A 20,982-nucleotide genomic window follows, 5' to 3' on the forward strand; every position below is an offset into this window, starting at 1 on the left:
AGTGCCCCAAGGGTCGGTCCTTGGGCCGGTTTTGTTCAATATTTTCATAAATGATCTGGAGGATGGCGTGGATTTCACCCTCAGCAAGTTTGCAGATGACACTAAACTGGGAGGAGAGGTAGATACGCTGGAGGGTAGGGATAGGGTACAGAGGGCCCTAGACAAATTAGAGGATTGGGCCAAAAGAAATCTGATGAGGTTCAACAAGGACAAGTGCAGAGTCCTGCACTTAGGACGGAAGAATCCCATGCACTGCTACAGACTAGGGACCGAATGGCTCGGCAGCAGTTCTGCAGAAAAGGACCTAGGGGTTACAGTGGACAAGAAGCTGGATATGAGTCAACAGTGTGCCCTTGTTGCCAAGAAGGCCAATGGCATTTTGGGATGTATATGTAGGGGCATTGCCAGCAGATCGAGGGATGTGATCATTCCCCTCTATTCAACACTGGTGAGGCCTCATCTGGAGTACTGTGTTCAGTTTTGGGCCCCACACTACAAGAAGGATGTGGAAAAATTGGAAAGAGTCCAGCAGAGCGCAACAAAAATGATTAGGGGACTGGAACACATGACTTATGAGGAGAGGCTGAGGGAACTGGGATTGTTTAGTCTGCAGAAGAGAAGAATGAGGGGGGATTTCATAGTTGCTTTCAACTACCTGAAAGGGGGTTCCAAAGAGGATGGATCTAGACTGTTCTCAGTGGTAGCAGATGACAGAACGAGGAGGAATGGTCTCAAGTTGCAGTGGGGGAGGTTTAGGTTGGATATTAGGAAAAACTTTTTCACTAGAAGGGTGGTGAAGCACTGGAATGCGTTACCTAGGGAGGTGGTGGAATCTCCTTCCTTAGAAGTTTTTAAGGTCAGGCTTGACAAAGCCCTGGCTGGGATGATTTAGTTGGGGATTGGTCCTGCTTTGAGCAGGGGGTTGGACTAGATGACCTCCTGAGGTCCCTTCCAACCCTGATATTCTATGATTCTAAGAGGGACAAACTCCTTGGGGACAGGCTGGCAAGAATAGTCAGGAGAGTGGTTAAACTAATAGCAAAAATGAAGGTATTAAAATGAATTAAAATGAACTTTACATGTTAACTAGTACAATACAGCAAGATTTACTGTTTGTAGGCCTTTCTACTGTACATCAGCCATGACTTTTACAGCATCTATAATTCCTCAGGTTTCTGATCTACAAAGTTTGTTCCAATTGTTGTCATCCTCACTCAGGGTGGATCAAAAAATTGATTTACATTTTTTTTTAAATTTGTTGAATTTAATTTGAGTACAGGTTTATTGTTAAAAGTAAACCTATTTAAAATTAGATTGTCAATTTGAAATTTATTTTAAGGCCTAAACTCACTTTAGTCTATTAAAATCTTTTAAATTAAACTAAAAAAATTAAGAGGTATAGCTATAAAAACTAAGAATCTGAATAAATTTAAGTTAAACTATATAAGTGCTTAAATAAATATGTATAAATATACTGTATCTTCCTGGTTTGCAAAAAGATGCACCAAAATCAGTGTAAAAGCTATATTTATTTCAAAACAGCTTGTTTTAATGGTTATGAGGCTCAACTTTTCGTTAGGAAAATAACTAAAAGGTATAAATGCAGAACATGTTTAAAATCAGTGATTTAACATAAAGGTTTTCTGCTTGCTGATTTAAATAATGATTAAAATTGATGATAGTCATTCTTCATGAACTAAAAAGCCAAAAGGGATCATTGTGATGTCTAGTTTCTCCTCCTGTGTAACACAGGCCAGAAGACTTCCCTGAGTTATTCCTGTCTGAATTAGAGCACATCTTTTAGGAAAATATACAGTGTTGATTTAAAAACTGTCAGTGATGGATAATCCACCATAACCCTTGATAAATTGTTCTAATGCTTAATTACCCTCGCTGTCAAAAATGTATGCCTTATTTCCAGTCTGAATTTGCCTAGCTTCAGCTTTCAGCCACTGGATCGTGTTATACAGTTCTCTGATAGATTGAAGGAATTTCATTTCTAAATTTTGTTCCTCACGTAGATATTTTTAGATTATGATCAAATCACCTCTTAACCTTCCCCATGAGTTTATACACTGCCCAGCACAATGGGGTTCTGATCTTGACTGTACTGTACTAGTGCCAAAAGAGATCAATTATTAATGATAATAAAAAGCTTAATGCAACAAAGTTGTGGAGTAAAATGAAACTCAGGAAATGCAAGAGTTTAAGATAACAGCTATATTCATAAGGTTGCTTTGCATATGAAGATTTTCTATTACAGGGGCTAAATGAGTGGCCTGGTTACCCAGCAGTTCCTTTTGAAGTCAATGACCTCCCTGGGAATTGCTAGCACTCAGTATTTTTGAAGTTGTACAACAGCTGCCCTATATAACTGGGATCTTATGGCTCCTCAGGAAAGGAACCGTGTCCTCATGTGTGTTTGTATGGCACTTAGCACACTGGTTACCACATTACAAATAACCACCCCCAAAACCGCAAATGGAGTGAAAGTGGATCTTGGTTTATCCTTAGACATAAGGATTGGATTACAGAGAGGACTGCACCTTGACGACACTTGCATTTTCCCTGTTCTCTCAAGTGAGCTGCACTTGATAAATGCCCTGGGCACAGTATGCAATAGAAAAGCCAATTAGTAGAACTTTGCGCTGCTGCTGATCCTTTGACAGAGAAGCAAAGATTCTTCCTGCAGGCTGGCCCGATAGATATATGGGAGTAAAAACTGAGGTTTAGAGATACAAACCAACCCCACGGCTTTAAAAATGCAGTTACTGGGGCTAAGATCCTCAAGCTGAACATGAATTCATGGATAAATATGTTGAGTGCTCTCAAGTCAAGAAAGGTGGTAAAACCCTTGTCATCTCTGGGATAAAAAATTAATGGAAATCGAATCCCAACGTATTGAGAAATCTATTCTATTGATCCAAACTGCAAAAGGATGAAAAACACCTTTTACTGATCCTGTGGGATGGACAGGAAAGTTGGTGGTTTGGAGGCACGGAGTGATACCGTACTGGAGAAACTATCAACTCCACGTCACCTCAAAGACGAACAGTGGTCTCCAAATAGGGAAGTGGGAGTTGAGGAAAAAAACCAACCAATAATTGGTTCAGGTATCAACTTCACCTTTAAACATTCTGTTTGGAAAAGAAAGAGGGCCATGAGGTCATAGATGATGATCTGTGCTTCTTCCTACAGGATCTGAATGTCTGCTTACTGAAATAAGAAGGCTGAGATAACTTCTGGTATTTGAATGGTGCTTTTCTTTTGAAGGGCTGTTGATAAAGAGCCTGGGATCTCAACATTGACTTAGAATTCTTTAATTTCTCCTGTGTCTCATCTGTGCAGACACTAAAGAGATCTAGGCCACTTCAAATGGGTTATCTTGCACCTTTTATGGACAAACCAGAATACTTTAGACAGCCAGCTCATCTGTTGGTCTGCAGTCACTACTGTCCCCAAGTGGCTGTGCCTGAGGCATCACAAGCAGATTTTAATGAATACTTCTGCTTTTTATAAATCAGGCATCAAGTCTTCCACCCACTTCCTTAAGCTCCTCAGGAAGATGATTCAATAAAAGGGGATCTTGTCTTCAGAATATTACAGTCCAACCTCGATATGATGGACACCAATCTTACAAACAATCAGTTATACAAATATCCTTCATCAGGGGTTTGGGAAAATCACATAACAAGAGTGAAGAAGAAAAAATTGACCTTTATTTCTCATCCAATATCTTCAATGCACTGGAAATAAATTTGCACTAGTTTGAAGAAGAAGAAAGTGATGCAGGGCACCATACTGCAACTTATGCATTCTACCTCCTGTAATTTTGAAATGTTCAATTTCATGAACTTTTTGATTTTATGAACTCCTCTGTCTCCAACTGGTTAGTAAAATAGGGGTTCACTATAGTCATATAGAGCCAGCAGAGGTGACAAAGGAATCTGATGTCTGGTGCAGAAGATCTATCTTCCCAGGGTGGTTTTTCACTATGATTCATCTATTGCTTGGGGTCGTTTTATGCAATTTTCCAACCGCCAGTTTTTCATTTGTTGCAGAAAAGAAAAGCAAGCCTTTCAGGAGAGATTTAGTGTAATCCATCTGCCTTCTAACAAGCTGTCGTGATTGAGACTAGTGCTACTTGTAAATCCTTGTCCAATGTCCATAAAGCCTTCGCTGATGACTAAGAACATAAGAATGGCCATACTGGGTCAGACCAAAGATCCATCCATCCCAGCATCCTGTATACCGACAGTGGCCAATGCCAGGTGCCCCAGGGGGAGTGAACTTAACAGGTAATGATCAAGTGATCTCTCTTCTGCCATCCATCTCCACCCTCTGACAAACAGAGGCTAGGGACACCATTCCTTACCCCTCCTGGATAATAGCATTAATGGACTTAACCTCCATGAATTTATCCAGTTCTCTTTTAAACTCTGTTATAGTCCTAGGCTTCACACCTCCTCAGGCAAGGAGTTCCACAGGTTGACTATGCACTGAGTGAAGAAGAACTTCCTTTTATTTGTTTTAAACCTGCTACCCATTAATTTAATTTGGTGGCCCCTAGTTCTTATATTATGGGAACAAGTAAATAACTTTTCCTTATTCACTTTCTCCACACCACTCATGATTTTATATACCTCTATCATATCCCCCCTTAGTCTCCTCTTTTCCCAGCTGAAAAGTCCTAGCCTCTTTAATCTCTCCTCATATGGGACCCGTTCCAAACCCCTAATCATTTTAGTTGCCCTTTTCTGAACCTTTTCTAATGCCAGTATATCTTTTTTGAAATAAGGGAACCACATCTGTACGCAGTATTCAAGATGTGGGCGTACCATGGATTTATATAAGGACAATAAGATATTCTCTGTCTTATTCTCTATCCCTTTTTTAATGATTCCTAACATCCCGTTTGCTTTTTTGACTGCCGCTGCACACTGCATGGACGTCTTCAGAGAACTATCCATGATGACCCCAAGATCTTTCTCCTGATTAGTTGTAGCTAACTTAGCCCCCATCATATTGTTTGTATAGTTGGGGGTATTTTTTCCAGCGTGCATTACTTTACATTTATCCACATGAAATTTCATTTGCCATTTTGTTGCCCAATCACTTAGTTTTGTGAGATCTTTTTGAAGTTCTTCACAGTCTGCTTTGGTCTTAACTATCTTGAACAGTTTAGTATCATCTGCAAACTTTGCCACCTCACTGTTTACCCCTTTCTCCAGATCATTTATGAATAAGTTTAATAGGATTGGTCCTAGGACAGACCCTCGGGGAACACCACTAATAAACCCTCTCCATTCTGAAAATTTACCATTTATTCCTACCCTTTGTTCCCTGTCATTTAACCAGTTCTCAATCCATGAAATCTTCCCTCTTATCCCATAACAACTTAATTTACATAAGAGCCTGTGATGAGGGGCCTTGTCAAAGACTTTCTGGAAATCTAAGTACACTATGTCCACTGGATCCCCCTTGTCCACATATTTGTTGACCCCCTGCAAAGAACTCTAATAGATTGGTAAGACATGATCTCCCTTTACAGAAACCACATTGACACACAACAATTTATGCTCTTCTATGTGTCTAACAATTTTATTCTTTACTATTGTTTCAACTAATTTGCCCAGTACTGACGTTAGACTTACCGGTCTGTAATTGCCAGAATCACCTCTAGAGCCCTTCTTAAATATTGGCCTTACATTAGCTATCTTCCAGTCATTGGGTGCAGTAGCTGATTTAAAGGACAGGTTACAAACCATAGTTAATAGTTCTGCAATTTCACACTGGAGTTCTTTCAGAACTCTTGGGTGAATGCTGTCTGGTCCCGGTGACTTGTTCCTGTTAAGTTTCTCAATTAATTTCAAAACCTCCTCTACTGTCACTTCAATCGGTGACAATTCCTCAGATTTGTCACTTACAACAGACGGCTCAGGTTTGGGAATCTCCCTAACATCCTCAGCTGTGAAGACGGAAGCAAAGAATTCATTTAGTTTCTCCACGATTACTTTATCGTCTTTAAGTGCTCCTTTTGTATCTCAATCATCCAGGGGCCCCACTGGTTGTTTAGCACTGCAGCCACAGACTTCAGCCACTCTGACTAATAAATTCAGCTCCAAGATGCCAACTAATCTACAAGTCTTTTCTTGACATCTGGAAGCATCAAACTGAGAGCATTCACAACTCTAGTGAGCAAGTCTGGGAAGGATTTAGCTTTTCCAGGGTGACATCAATGATGTGTGTTACCACATCCTCTGGGGAAAAAGAGGAGTTGTTTGGATTGTAGCTTATAGCCTCTTCCTCAGGAACATGCTCTTAATTACCTGAGAATTTGGAATCAACTTCTAAGGGGCAGATGTGCTTTGGTAGGCTTAGAAACTGATCTCACTGGGGTTAGTACAATATGGTGGGGAAACACTAAGAACTTGCCTCTTAGATTGCAGACCCCGGGGCTGTGTTGCCCAGGAAGAACAACATGGATACCACTCTGAAACTTGCCCAGGAAGGTTAGTTGGCTACAGAGGACAGGTGCTGAAAGGATAAAGTGGATATCAATGATTCCCATTAAGAATACAAAGAAGGTGGAGCTTGAAACCCTGACAAAAAGGGTTATACGAAAGTAATCTGTGTTGAAGGGGAACAAAGGAAGGCATAGTTTTAGGAGTAGTGAACTGAGGACCCTCGAGAGCCTACAACTCTGTAGCATTCAGAGGGGAATTCTGTGCTCCAGGGGGATTGTAGTGGGGCAGCTGCCCCACTCCTGGAGAACAGGGATTGAAAGCAGCCAAACTAGGCTGATTGGGGAAGCAGCCACGGCTGTGGCCAGCTCAATTAGGGCCCATCTGGCCCTGACAAGAGGGCTGTGGGGCCAGGAGATGGAGGAGTCTCACTCTAGCCCTAGAGGGAGAAGGGCTAGCTGCTTGAGATGAAGGTACCTGAACTGGAGCATTGCTGGGGAGTTCCAGCATGGTAAAACCCCAGGCTGCAGGCTATGTTGAAGGCCTACAGAGGTACTGGGGCTACAGAGGTCCAGCCTGGGGATAGGCAGAGGCAGCTGGTCCAACTCCCTTGCCAATGAAGAGTGGCCATTATAGACTGCAGTCCACCCCAGTGAAAGGGGGCTAGATGATGCCTGTCAGTAGCCACTGAGGCAAGGTGGGTTTAGAGGGTTGGGGATTCCCCTGGGAGGGAACACCCAGAGTAAGGGGGTACTGCTGGGAGCAGAACCCCGAGTAAAGAGGCACCGGGGTCTGGGAGGGACACGGGCACTAGTAGCAGGTGAGACACCAGCCTGCAGAGGATGCTCCGTACGCTGGAAAAGAGCTCATTCCCAGGTGACCTGCAGGAGGCACCGCACCGGTGAGTCATCACTTCACTACAGGGATCCTCAGCATGGGGAAGCGGAGGAGAGATCATATTGGTCTTGGGTTCGGCTAACCTGGAGATGGATCCAGACATGGAGAGAGCAAAATAGAGTCCTCCAGTTGTACTAATGCCCTCCTTGTCTGGAAAGGATATGGACTGTTTATGCAGCAGGAGACCAAAGACACAACTAAGTTTAATAAAATTGTAATAATGGCTGCCTTTAACTACTTGCATATCAACTGGTTAAATATCAGCCCATGTAACCAACTCTTCACTGCATAAAAATGTATATATGTAAAATACTAACTTTAGCTATCACTGTATAAAAAACTATTTGCTCTCAATCACTCCATTGATAGTACTGAAAAGACATTTCTGACCAACTGGAAGCAGATGAATCAGAAGATGTGCTGCCTCACTGTTGTGAAGGTACATGGGCCCATCCTTCTGACGCACACATATAAACTGTTCCAAAGTAAGATGAAATCCACCCCCACCCACAGTCACAGATTCCAAGGTAAGAAGGCATGACTGTGATCATCTAGTCTGATCTCCTGTATGACACAGGCCATAGAATTTCCCCAAAATAATTCCTAGACCAGATCTTTTACAAAAACATCCAGTCCTGATTTTAAAATTGCCAGTGATGGAGAATCCACTGTGACCCTTGGTAAACTGTTTCAGTAATTACTCTCATCATTAAAAATTTACACCTTATTTCCCATCTGAATTTGTCTAGCTTCAAGTTTCAGCTACTGGATTATGCTATACCTTTTGTCTGCTAGATTGAAGAGCCCATTACTAAATATTTGTTCCCCATGTAAATACTTATAGATTTGTAGAGACTTATAATCAATTTCCATAGATTTCTGGGCTGTGGTGCTATCTACAAGCATATCCTAAGAGCAGAATCTTTTCAAAGATGGATTTTCACTACTGTAATTTTCCCCATATTTCCCGTCCTTTACTAAAAATGTTCATCCCTTACATATGTACAAAATATTCTAAATTTTTCTGATTTTGAGAATGTCATATTTGAGTGTACAATTTAATGCTAAGTACAGGATAACTAATGTCTATTTTACGTCCATTTTACAAACTGCCCAGTCACTGCAAAAGGCCTGCCAGACCTACATTCTCATCTTCAATTTCAGCCTGACTTCAACCTTCTAGTTGAGTCACTACTAGTGAGTTACTCCTGGGAGAATTCTGTGCCAAAAAGCAAAACAAAAAATAAATTCTGTACACAGTATTTTCAAATTCTGCAAAATTCTGCCTATTTTATTTGTCAAAATAACACAATACAAATCACACCAGTTTCAATTATTTTTGGTCATTTATTTCAAAATACCTGTCAGTAAGTATATCTGTAACCATACAGAAAACAAAAAAGATTCAGGCAATGTTTTTTGACAAATAGATTCCTTACGAGGCATATTAATAATTCATTTAAAGTACAATACATAACTGTATTTCCCACATCCCTGAGAAGCAATGCAAAGACTTGGGGGAGTCAGGGGTAACAGAGGAGCTGAGGGAGAGGGAAGTAATTGCTAGGAAGCAGCCTGAGTGTGAACTTGGATGGTGTTGGTAAAAGTGGGATGGGATGGGAGAAGTGTGGAACAGGGTTTTTTGGACAGGAAATTATTAGGAAGCTTCCCCCATGCAGACCCTGGCTGACTCTTAGCTTTTCTCATTCAGTCAGGCATCCCCTCCCCCATCCCCATGTAACCCTGCACCTCCACTCCCATTCAGCTCCTTCCCCAGTCTGTCCTCCCCCACTAGCCCTTACGAGCCCCATCTGAGCCCCCAGCAGCACCACAAAATGTCTGTCTCCCGACCTGCGCCTAACAATCGCTGTGAAGAAGGCAGGCTCTTTCTCTTCCCCAAAAGCTGCTGCTGCTCTGTTCTATCACCATAGTGCCCTCTGGTGGACAAAAGGCAGAACTGCAGCAACTCTCCAGCCCAAGTTATGTCCATAGAATATCAGGGTTGGAAGGGACCTCAGGAGGTCATCTAGTCCAACCCCCTGCTCAAAGCAGGACCAATCCCCAATTTTTGCCCCAGATCCCTTAATGGCCCCTTCAAGGATTGAACTCATAACCCTGGGTTTAGCAGGCCAATGCTCAAACCACTGAGCTATCCCTTCCCCCTGTTCTAGCACCTTAGCACTCTCTGGTGGGCAAAAGACAGGACTGAAGCAACTTTCCGGCAGAAGCTTTTTTTGTACGCAAAAAATTAAAAATGTCTGGCTCATTAATTATGCACGTGCGCAGTGGTGCAGAATTCCCCCAGGAATGGTGAGTGGTACCAACATATACAGCAATGAGATAACACGTGTTTGTTATTAGAGATTTAACACACCTACATCTGATAGCCTGTGCTCTTACATAATAGTTTGATTAGCAGCACTCTGTCATCTTGTTATGAACTACACACCAATTACTAATTTGCATCATTTCAGGCAAAGAAATGGTTTAAACATCACCACAACAGATTCATAAGCATACTCTCCACTCTATCAAAGTCATTAATGAAAATACTGATCAGTGTGGACCCAAGAGAAACGTATATCCCCCAGTTTGACAGAAAGCCATTGATATCTACTCCTTGGAAATAGCCTTTGAACCAGTTATGCACCTATCTTATAATATTTCCATCTAAATTTAATTTCCGTAATTTGTTTATGAGACTGTCATATAGGACAGGGTCAAATGCCTTACTAAAGACTGTATATGTCCTATTTATTGCTTCCTCTCCATGCACTAGGTCAGTTAATTTATCAAAGAAGAAAATAAGTTTGGTTTGACATTATTTGTTCTTGATAAATCCTTGTTGACTACTACTCATCTCCTTATTACCCTTTAGGTTACAATAAACTGATTGTCCCAGTATCTTTCTGGGTATCAAAGTTAAGCTGATGTGTCTATAATTGCCCAGTTCTGGTTTTCCCCCTTTTTGAAGTTATCTACTATGTTTGCCATTCTCCGGCCCTCTGGTACCTCACCCTTCCTTCATTAGCTCCCAAAGACAATTGCTAAAAGTTCAGAGATTGCTTTGGCTAGTTTCTTAAGTACTCAAAGGTGAATTTCATCTGGCTCTGTCAATTTACATACATTTAACTTATCTAAATATTCTTTAAACTTGTTCTTTCCCTATTTTTCTCCTAATATACTTATACAACCTCTTCTTGCCTTTTTTTCCCCTTACTCATTCAGTGCCTTAGCCTTTTGGATTTTGCCTCCAATACGCTTTTCTTTTCTTCTGTATTTAATGTAATCTTTTGTATAGCAATGGCGTCGCTCAGTTTCAGAATTCACAAATTGTAAACTATGGGATCACGACAATGCAAAATTGACCTGACAGGATTTAAATAAAACATCTATGCACCATGACAAATAAAAGCTTACTCAATAAATAAAAGTGACCTAGAAATTCACATAGACCTTGTGCTCCTTTTAAGAGATTTGTAGGGCACTTCAAATGGTCATGGGTGTGATACAAGAACCAAACACCAATTAACTATATGGGTAGTCTGTAGGAATTGGCCTGTTCCAGCCCCCACGATCAACTTGATCAATTGAACAGCTTCATAACAGTATATTCATATTACATAATCTTAAAGGACTCCTTGGATTATGGTACTGCAAACACCCCTGAATGTTCTATTACCATTTTTAAGACTAACAAAGAACAGGGGGGGGAAAAAAAGAAAATAAATGTATATCTGTTCCCAAGAAATGAAACTTCACACTTCCTTCTAACCTATATGGGATTCTCTTCAATTTAAAGTATTATACAGCAAAGAAAAAAAAAAAGGAGTTTTGTCCCCCATTGTTAATTTACTCTTAGGATACTAAAGGCTCGATTGGTAAATTACAAAGCAAAATTAACACAGAGCTTCTCTGAATACAACTAGTAAATACCACTAAAAAAGCCTGGCATGTTTCTAGGTTGCCAGGGTTATCCCCAGCCCTGCCTACCCCTCCTGGCCCACACCCCCTAGACACCTTTACCTCAGATTTCCCGTGTTCAAAGTCTGCGGTTTCTCCTAAGAGGATTTTAATTGGGGTCGTGAGACAGAGAGAACAGAGATGGCTCAGAGCGCTAGCACAGGGAAGCGTGCGGATGTCCTGGGAGACAAGGGGGGACCATTCTCTCCCCTGACTGGGCTCCAGGGCAGGCTGGGATCTTAGGTGCCGCTCTCGCCCTGGGCCCAGGATGCGGTGGTAGTGGTAAAAAGATGTGGGCCGGATTCCCCGCAGCACAAGCAGGTCCCAGCCCCCTTTGGCTCGTCTAGGGAGGGGCCCTGGCCTAACCCTACCCGAATGCGGCTGGAAGCAGAGCCCGTGCGGCGAGAAGAGAGGGACCTCCACGGCCCGCGCGGCTTGGCCCAGATCACGGGGGTCCCTGCGTCGGCCTCACCTTGTCCGAGTCCAGGTCGGGGTCGGCTTGGCAGAGGCGGAAGAGGAAGGACTTGGGGTCCCTGCAGAGCGTCTGCCGGGTGGTGAGGAAGCAGGTGCCCCCCACGTTCAGCCGGACCCATTTACCTGGGACCCCACTGGGGGAGGCCCCCGAGCTGCAGCGGCGGCAGGGCCCGCCGGTCCCCGCCAGCCCAAGGACGCCCATGGAGGGAACCGGGAACTCGCAGTGATTCTCCGCCGCCATCCTCACGCCAGCGCCGGAAAGGTCCAACCCGGATATCGGTCGCCCGACGCCCTCCCGCGCGCACCCTCCTACCAGAAGTGTCCGTTCGCAATACCGATCCCCCAGGCCCTTCCTGCCGGAAGCGGTCCGGCCGATACCAATCCCCATGCCCCGGCCTTTGCGGGACCCATGACGCCGCAGCTGGACGTGCACAACCCGGAGACTCACCGTTCCCACGCCCCCCTCCCGGAGAGCACCGACCCCGCCGGGCGACGCAGCCACGTCACATACTCCCCCCCGCCACGGCTCCTCGAGACAGGAAGTGTCCGCTCGGATTTCTTTTCCCCCCGTCTCGCACGCTGACGTGACATCCGCCGGAAGTACCCGCCGCGGGCACGTTTGTCCTCCACGCGGCGCGACTCCTCAGGCGACGGCGGGCGCTAGCCCCCTCAGGCTGCGGCAGGCCCGCTGCCGAGCGGCGCAGAAAAAGAGGCGGGAGCCTAGGGCCTAGGACCCTACATGCTTTTATTACAAGACTATCGAGCATAAGTGAAACGTCATCATCCAGTCACTAGCTACATCTACAGCACAGAGAGCTGTCGGGCGGAGAACAAACAGTCATTAAATTATGAGATATGATTAAATCATCGACCAATAGAAAATTTATATAATAAAGCCAGAGAAAGGTGTAAAATATAGTTTACAATAATTATTCACATTCAAGGCTGTACATCAATACATACAACACCATGGCCCCGAACATGAATTCAATCCAAATAATTCATATATTAGAATTTAAATAACACAGACTGAACTAGAGGCCAATGCGCACCAGCAAATAACCTTAGAAGAATAAAAATACAAAAATGTTTATCCTAATATCACTGCATTATTTGCTTCTGTTTTTGTTTGCTTCTTTATTTTTTGCTTTTCCTGTACATCACAGTTACAGCTACAAACCAGGTAGAGAATATTACACACATCATAAGTGACTGCCACCAACCTGAAAGACAGCTAACATCTATCAAAATTGATTATAGTTCCTAGTTTGTTTGGTTTTTTTGTTAGATAGAGCAGTTGTGAGTTCTGCCACAATTTAGGAGACTTTGCCATAACCAATCAAACTCAGTACATAAGCTTTTCAAAGAGCCACTATCCCCATTCACGCTCATTCAGATGGACTGGACTGCATGCTTCAGACAGTTTAAGAAATGGTTTTCCATTTCTAAATTGTTCACTGTTTATAGCTGTGTTTCTTCCAAGACAGTGCAAACACGTTATGGGGAAATGCAGTTTACCAGTTTGATTATAAATTTCTCATTTTAGCTGAAAATACACTGCTCTGGGTCAAAGAGAACTACTTACCTGCAAGATGACTGAAGGAAATATCTATGGACAGACATTTTCTGGGCCATGAGGCATTGCAGAAGTGATTCATAGTTTAATTAGTAAAATATTGGCCTAAAGACAACATGGTTGAAGTATTCACCAAATGCTTCCAGTAGTATAAATACCACACCCATTTGTACACACATCAGTTCTTTTTAAAACACTAGGTTGAGAAAGAGAGAGTTGTGTGCAGCATCCACAAAGCCCAGCTTTAGTAAATCATGTACCTCCTTTCCCCAGCTAAGACATTATTAATGAATGTCTTATTCCCACAGGAAACTACCCAGACTAACAAAGAATCTCATCATAGATAGGAAGAATTACAGCTATACGGTCCAGCTGGAATACTCAGCTCTCAGTCAGGTTCTGGGGTGAAAGAACTTCATTATTTAAGCCACTGCCTTCTTTATGGACATGTTTTTGAGCCAACAGTACTTAGATCTCCAAAATATTTATATGGCCCTTCACAAAGACACTCCTCAGTCCAGCATGAATAGTAAAAAGGTGGAAGTGGTTGAGTATAATATTGCCCATCCAGCCACAGTTCATAACATTTGCGTCATGTAATATCCCCCCACTTCACACATACATACAAACACACATGCACACACATTTTCAGTGTTTGTTGTCTAGGTTGCAGAAGACATACATCTATTGTCTATATTATTTTAAAATTGGGGAAATTTATTAAACTTGGATTTCCAAAGTCAACCTAACACATAGAAAAAATGATTTCTCTTCAGTTTATGAGGGTTAAGTCCACAGGATCCTTTGAAAATGCCCAATATGGAAGGCGTCAGTGTCCAACATACCGTCCCTCATATATCACATCACAAAAGCTGAAGCATGGATATGATACTTTTACCCACCCCCCAGGAAGTTTTCTGGGGCTGGATCTAGCAGAATTTGCTACACAGTTCAACAGCATTATGGGACAAGAGCAATGCTGCATAGTTCTGAAGATGCCTTAGAGACTCCAACTTTGATAGTACAGCACCTCTTAAGACTGTTGTGTTACACTGCTCGTGACAGATACAACAGATCGTCTAAAGCTGAAAAACAATGCTTATGTGAGCTACAACTTAACTGTCCTTAAAATAAACCCTGCTCAGAAGAGGGCTTAGGACATTGAGGCAAATGGTGATACAGCAAACTCTCAGCCTAGCCCAGGAATCTTGAACATGTCCTGATATTTTTTAAGCTGTACAATAGACAAGAGAGGGTCAATGTCCCCAGGGGAGAGGAAGGTGGGTTAAGTATGCCTTCTAGCACCAATCCCACTGCCTTTTCTTCAAAAAGATTTCATTCAATAGAAAGCAGGCCCATCACCAGAGTTGAGTACCCTTCTGGGAGTCTGATCTCAAACTAAATGTCTCCTAATCTGAATCACAGCCACACTGATTCACAGTCTTTCTGGAAATCGTGGTAATTGTAGCTGGGAAAGGAAAGTGAATGAATCAGGCTCTGTACTTCTTTTCCCAAATATCTTCAAGAACAAAGAGGCTGCTTGTGGCCAGCTACACTCTCCCCTCTGGAAATCGTATGATTACAGTATGGAAAGTTCTAAATGACCTGCTCTCAGCCCTAGAGCAGGCCATTTAGCACTTCTCTAGTACTTTTCTCCATGCATTCTCATGAACGACTGAGCATGCTCCTGCACAAAGCACTCAACTGCTTTGTCCATAAGGACATCCCTACACTGAGATATTCCTATCCAATGCAGGAACCCCCCACCATAGTACAGAGCATGATATGTCCCTAAGCAGGCTACAAACATGCGGACTCTACCCATTCCACGTGACAGCCTTTGCCTTATCCTCCCATAGTCTGAATCTTCCACTACTATACCCCCATCCACAGGAAGTGACTCGGGGAAGCCTCTCCCAGAATAGTTTTGGCCCCCTACTGTAAGTGCAACAGCAAGGAGCAGCCTTTTCTAGCCTATTCTCCTCTTCACTGGAGGGGAAATATAGGGGTGAGAAGTAGTTTCACTTGACTTGCCCTCCTCCAATAAAGCAGAGATGAAGGATGGCAAGCCTCTGGCTCAGCTTTTGCCCCCTTCCACTGCAAAAATAGTCCATTCCTCAGTGAAGGTTTGTGAATTACATTTTGGACTGAGTCCAAGTAATCTGAGGGGAAAAAAAGTAGAATGAAAAAAACATTTTTTGGAAGCTGATTGTTATTTGTGAGGTTTCACCTACTATAGACGGTAGAGCTCAATATTGTAACTTGTTCTAGATAGAGAATAGTAGCTAAAACTACTCAACTTTTTTCATGGGCCATAACCCTACCTGCCGAGCATGGCTTAACGAAGAACATGAATATGCAGAGGAGAGGGAGCTTAGTGCAGGAGTCCACCTGGAGAAGTTTCTAATTGCAATACTGTCATTTTGCAAAGTACCCCACAATGCAAACACCCAACTTTTCAGGCCCTCACATTTACTATCTACACAGCAATGACTGCAATCATTCTTGCTTTCTTTCTCAAGAGACCATCTTTGGGTGAAAGTAGTGTGTATGCAGGATCACATGTTACAGGGACAGTTTTTAAAAAAAGCAGTGGGCAGAAAGGAGAAGATATTTCTGAATGACAAGAGGGGGTTGCTAAACTATTTGATGTTACAGAAAATGTGTTTAGAGAAAGCATGTAATCTGCTGAAATGAACAGGTTTATTGATGCTACTCTAGCCTCTGTTCAAATTAGTGAAGTCATTGCTAGACCCCATAACAAGCCACCGCTTTGCAAAACTGTGTGTTATGCTTGGAGATGCTGCACTTAAAAGTAACAGCAGTAAATATGTTTGAGCTGCTGTACAGCTCCACTACAACCAGGCTCTTCTACAGTAGGCAAGAATAGTACCTGCCCATAGCAGAGTGGTACAGACTTGTAATCCAGAACCTGCTGCACTGCCTCAGATAGAGTTGACATACAGGTGAAGTGGATAGCTTTGGTACTAACAGGTATCCATTGCCACAAACTAAAAACAAAACAAAACACAATAGCAGGTTATCTTGGCTATGATGTTGGCTATGGAGTTAATACAGCTGCAGGAGTCCTGTGTTACTCTAAGAACTTAGTGCCAAGTGGTTTGCCTTTGGAGTAGGGGTGAAGTCACTTTCAGACGAGCATCTGATTTTAACAGGAGGAATATCCTCTACTTTTCCCTTTATGCCAGGAGCCTATTAGGCACTGAACCCCTCATCCTCGCCCACAAAATATGACCATGCACGTCAGCGATTTTGTTGTAGAGTGTGGATTTGGTGTGGATTCTTTACTACAGAATCTAACTGCACACTGGTACTTCTTCAAAATGAATTAGGAGGAGAGTAGCAACTTAATCAGACTCTTTTAAGGATCTGAAAATACTGACATATTGAACTGTTACACAACAGGCTTCTTTAGGTGCATATGGAAAATCTAGCACTGCTTGGTTACTTCCAGGGGGAAGAAGTACTTTGTACAGAAACAATTCAAGGGCAAAGGGGCAAATATGAGATATTTCTGAAAACGAATGAGTGAATAGGTGTGGTATTTATACTGCTTTAAACATGAGGGAGGAATGTCTTTGTCCAGGCACGGGCGTGCTCTTTCCAGGGGATCTGGTTACCCAGAAGCACAGATATATGGAAAACACTATTAGAGAAGTTACTTTTAACATGTACAAAGCAAAGTCTTTGCTGTGTCACAGGAAATTTAACAATTTAACAATTTAATTTGAAAAGGATGAAGCAGACCGATATGAAACAAACATTTATAGATATGACTAAAGTACCATACATTTTCTCCTTTGTATCAAACATTTTCATTTGAACTTTCAACTATTCAGATTAGTGTATAAGCTTATTATATTTCAATCATTTAAAATATTTTCAGAATTGCTAAAAGGTCTGCAAGTTGTTTGGCCAATGACCAGGACAACAATATTTGTACATCTCATTATACAAAGACAAATCAAGTCATCAATTGTACATCAAAGTTTTCATTCTTCCTTCTCTACCCAAGTAAATAGGTTGGCCCCGCTAAAATGCACAATACATGCATACCCTGGAAAGAAAGCTACTTGTCCTCATCTCCTGAAAAGCTGAAGAGTCTAATTACTACCTCAATAGTAACATTTTATACTAACTGGTTAATTTAAATTTAGTTAGTATTAATTAAAAGCATGCTGGTAATTTATTGTCCCTTGATTAAACTTGTAAATGCATCAAATTAAAATTCCATGTTTAAAACTTTATGAACTTCAAAAGCCAAAATTTCAATTTTAGAAAATTTTCAGTGCCACGTTCAGCATTTTACTTTCTTACAACCTGTAACATCAGCATCTGACTGCCAGACACATACATCTGATTTACTCACATAATTATAATAAGTACCATGGAAATCCTGCAACCAGAACTATATATTAGGAATTATGCAAGGGTGCAACTGGCCTGACTGCAAATGCCAGATACCAGTTAGAAAAAAAAAAAAAAGGGGGGGGGGGGAGGGAAGTAAAGTAAAGAGAGGAGGTGCTGGTTACACCTCAGCAGAAGCATTTAAAAGCTCCCTGATGAAATACAGTTTAATGATAATCTGAGAGTCACAGAAATAATCCCAGCCCCATAAAGTGCAGGACCGGTACATGATCTGGGGTGTGTGCGTGTAGATCAGTTTTAACTGATCTTAAGTGAAGCTGGTAATGCAAGGTCTATCCATTAGTTTGCAGCAGAAATAGAGCTGAAGTGCACAAAAGCAAGATCCTCACTTCAACGATATGCATGTGGAAGCCTCAACAGAAGCACAAAGAGCAAGCAAAGCGACCCTGAATTCCATTTATGTTTGTTGTTTTTTTAAAAAAAACAAAATATTTCAGACATATGCTTCCCCTTGAGATGGATAATAGGTGGGTTGGGAAGATTCCTCTGATTGGCTGCACATGGAGTTCTAGCAGCAAGTAGGGAGACTGGGACATTTTGGATGAGCTTTACTATTTAGCAGCATTCTGATGGTATCTGTGCCGCCAAACTTCATGTATCTTTTTGCACCATTTGTGAGCATTCCCACTTGGGTCCATCAGGTAATATGTCCTGTTAGGCTACAAGTAAATAATAGTTTAATGACACTTTCAAGAACATATAAAAGACAAGAATCAGAAAAAAGACCAATAAATATTCTACTGGTAGCAAGAAAACTAATTCAGAATTAAATGATTAAAAATCTGTTCAGGAACCTATTAATTAATATCAATTGTAGTAACAGAGCAATGTACATTATTTCTGGATAACTGTACAGTTAGTAAATGACATTTTTCCATTTAAAATATGTAGACTGATTAACTGATACAGTAAGTCATTGGCACAATTTTAGTCAGCTGCAATATGCAAGAGTGCTTTGACTCTATTTTGAAGAGACGAAGATGAAAATCAAACTCTTGAAGCATTTCTTTCTATGTCACACAATCCATTTAAAGTTTATATTTCTTTGTATTGAAAAAAAATTCAATCCTCTTTGTAAAAATATAATAATACCAGCAGACTAGCATTCATGAATAACTGTTCAAATCTTTGTAGTACCCAGGCAATGAAAACATTTCTATCAACAAAAAGTTTAACAAATTATTGGAAATTAATTTGAAAGAAAATTGATTAAAATTATATTAAGACTTTTGGGAAAAACCCTAAAGATAGTCACTTACTGTATGAACAAAAAAGGTCTTAAAATTCTTGGCTTCTGGTCGTAGCTCTAGTGACCATGGAATTTCTCCTTTCAGAACTTTGTTGACAGGATCCACATAATAGAGATGGGGCCCTTCAGTGAGCAATAATTGGCGCCGACGAGCAAACAATCCCTGACAAAGAGAACAGTAGCAGCAACAAAGTGTATCAAGGCAAAGGAAGAACTGAACATTACTATTAGATCTATTCTCTCAGAGCTGTGTGTTGTTTTTCTCACTTCCCCCTGCCTGAAAACCCTCTTAAAGCATGTGCTTAAGTCACAGTGATGTCAGTGGGCTCCAGCACTTGCTTATATGCTTTCCTGAATCACAGCCTTAATAAAGAGCAGCGAACAACTGCCTTCAGTATTTATCTGTCTTATCAGGAAGCTGTCAAATCCTTGTACGTGTACTGGCAGGCAGCACAATCACTATATAATGTATACATTCTAGTATTTGTGCTAATAAAACTAATATTTGTACTATAGATGGATAAAGTAATATGGGATGCTTATTCTCTCAGGGCACTGTTATGGAAACAGAGTTAGAGAACCTGGATTTGTGCAGGAAATGGCCTAACTTGATTATCATGCACATTGTGTAAAGAGTTGTCACTTTGGATGGGCTATCACCAGCAGGAGAGTGAATTTGTGTGGGGGGGGTGGAGGGTGAGAAAACCTGGATTTGTGCTGGAAATGGCCTAACCTGATGATTCCTTTAGATAAGCTATTACCAGCAGGACAGTGGGGTGGGAGGAGGTATTGTTTCATATTCTCTGTGTATATATAAAGTCTGCTGCGGTTTCCACGGTATGCATCTGATGAAGTGAGCTGTAGCTCACGAAAGCTCATGCTCAAATAAATTGGTTAGTCTCTAAGGTGCCACAAGTACTCCTTTTCTTTTTGCGAATATAGATTGACTAATTTCACAGTTGGCGTTCTAGTAAGTTTCTGAATTTACTACAATTTCAAAATGTTAGAACATAAGAATGGCCATACAGGGTCAGACTAATGATCCATCTAGCCAAATATTCTGTCTGTGACGTGGTCAGTGCCAGTTGCTTTGGGCAGTTGAAAGTTTAGGGACATGTGGAGCATGGGGCTGCACCCCTGACCATCTTGGCCAATAGCTGTTGATGGACCTGTTCTCCACAAATTTATCTAATTTTCTTTTGAACCAATTTATACTTTTGGGCTTCACAACCTTCCCGGCAACAAGTTCCACAAGTTGACTGTGTGTTGTGTGAAGAAGCACTTTCTTATGTTTCTTTTAAACCTGCTGCCTATTAATTTTATCAGGTGACCCCTAGTCGTTGTGTTATATCATCACCCTAGCCCACGTGCTTGCTGACTCTCTCAAAGAATTCTAACAGATTGGTGAGGCATGATTTCCCTTTACAAAAGCCCTGTTGACTCTTCCCCAACATATTGTGTTCATGTGTGTGAGATAATTATGTATTTTTTTTTTTTACTATAGTTTCAACTAATTTGCCTGATACTGAAGTTAGGCCTGTAATTGCCAGGCTCGCCTTTGGAGCCTTTTATAAAAAAAACTCAGCGTTACATTACTTACCCTTGTTTGGTTTGTATGGGTTTTTTTTTTTTTTTTAAATATTACACACACACCCTTTTTAACTAACATTTGGAAGGTAATACTGACAAGACACTTAGAAGTTTCTTTGTGGGACTGAGACTAAGTCCTGTACAAGTGAATATAAAGGTTTTAAAATAAGTTAAAAATAACTAGACTAAAACATCACTAACTTTATATGAAAAGTTTGCCCCTTCCTCACCTGTTCCCCTTCTTTTCCACTCTCCACTTTGTCTTTGCCTACATCATATGTAATTTGCATTGTAAGTAATTTGGGCAGGGACTGAGTCTG

The 20,982-nt window shown here is 41.6% G+C and overlaps 2 protein-coding genes across 8 annotated transcripts in view; both read right to left on the bottom strand.

Annotated features, from left to right (window-relative positions):
- The window catches only part of KCTD5 (potassium channel tetramerization domain containing 5), a 64,088-nt gene extending 52,029 nt beyond the window's left edge, over nt 1-12,059 (bottom strand). For both annotated transcript variants that reach the window (XM_077828346.1, XM_077828345.1), the window contains exon 1: nt 11,797-12,059. In XM_077828346.1, the coding sequence (XP_077684472.1) occupies nt 11,797-12,039 (243 nt within the window). In that variant the 5' untranslated portion in view covers nt 12,040-12,059. The remainder of the gene's footprint in view (nt 1-11,796) is intronic.
- Nucleotides 12,060-12,525: 466 nt separating this feature from the next.
- Nucleotides 12,526-20,982, bottom strand: part of PDPK1 (3-phosphoinositide dependent protein kinase 1) — a 96,977-nt gene continuing 88,520 nt past the window's right edge. For all 6 annotated transcript variants that reach the window (XM_077827607.1, XM_077827609.1, XM_077827606.1 and 3 more), the window contains 2 exons: nt 19,083-19,235; nt 12,526-18,482 (listed from right to left, as the gene is read on the bottom strand). In XM_077827607.1, the coding sequence (XP_077683733.1) occupies nt 18,375-18,482; nt 19,083-19,235 (261 nt within the window). In that variant the 3' untranslated portion in view covers nt 12,526-18,374. The remainder of the gene's footprint in view (nt 18,483-19,082; nt 19,236-20,982) is intronic.

The sequence above is a fragment of the Eretmochelys imbricata genome, chromosome 10 (genome assembly GCF_965152235.1).
Source record: "Eretmochelys imbricata isolate rEreImb1 chromosome 10, rEreImb1.hap1, whole genome shotgun sequence".
In the NCBI taxonomy this organism is placed as follows: Eukaryota; Metazoa; Chordata; order Testudines; family Cheloniidae; genus Eretmochelys; species Eretmochelys imbricata.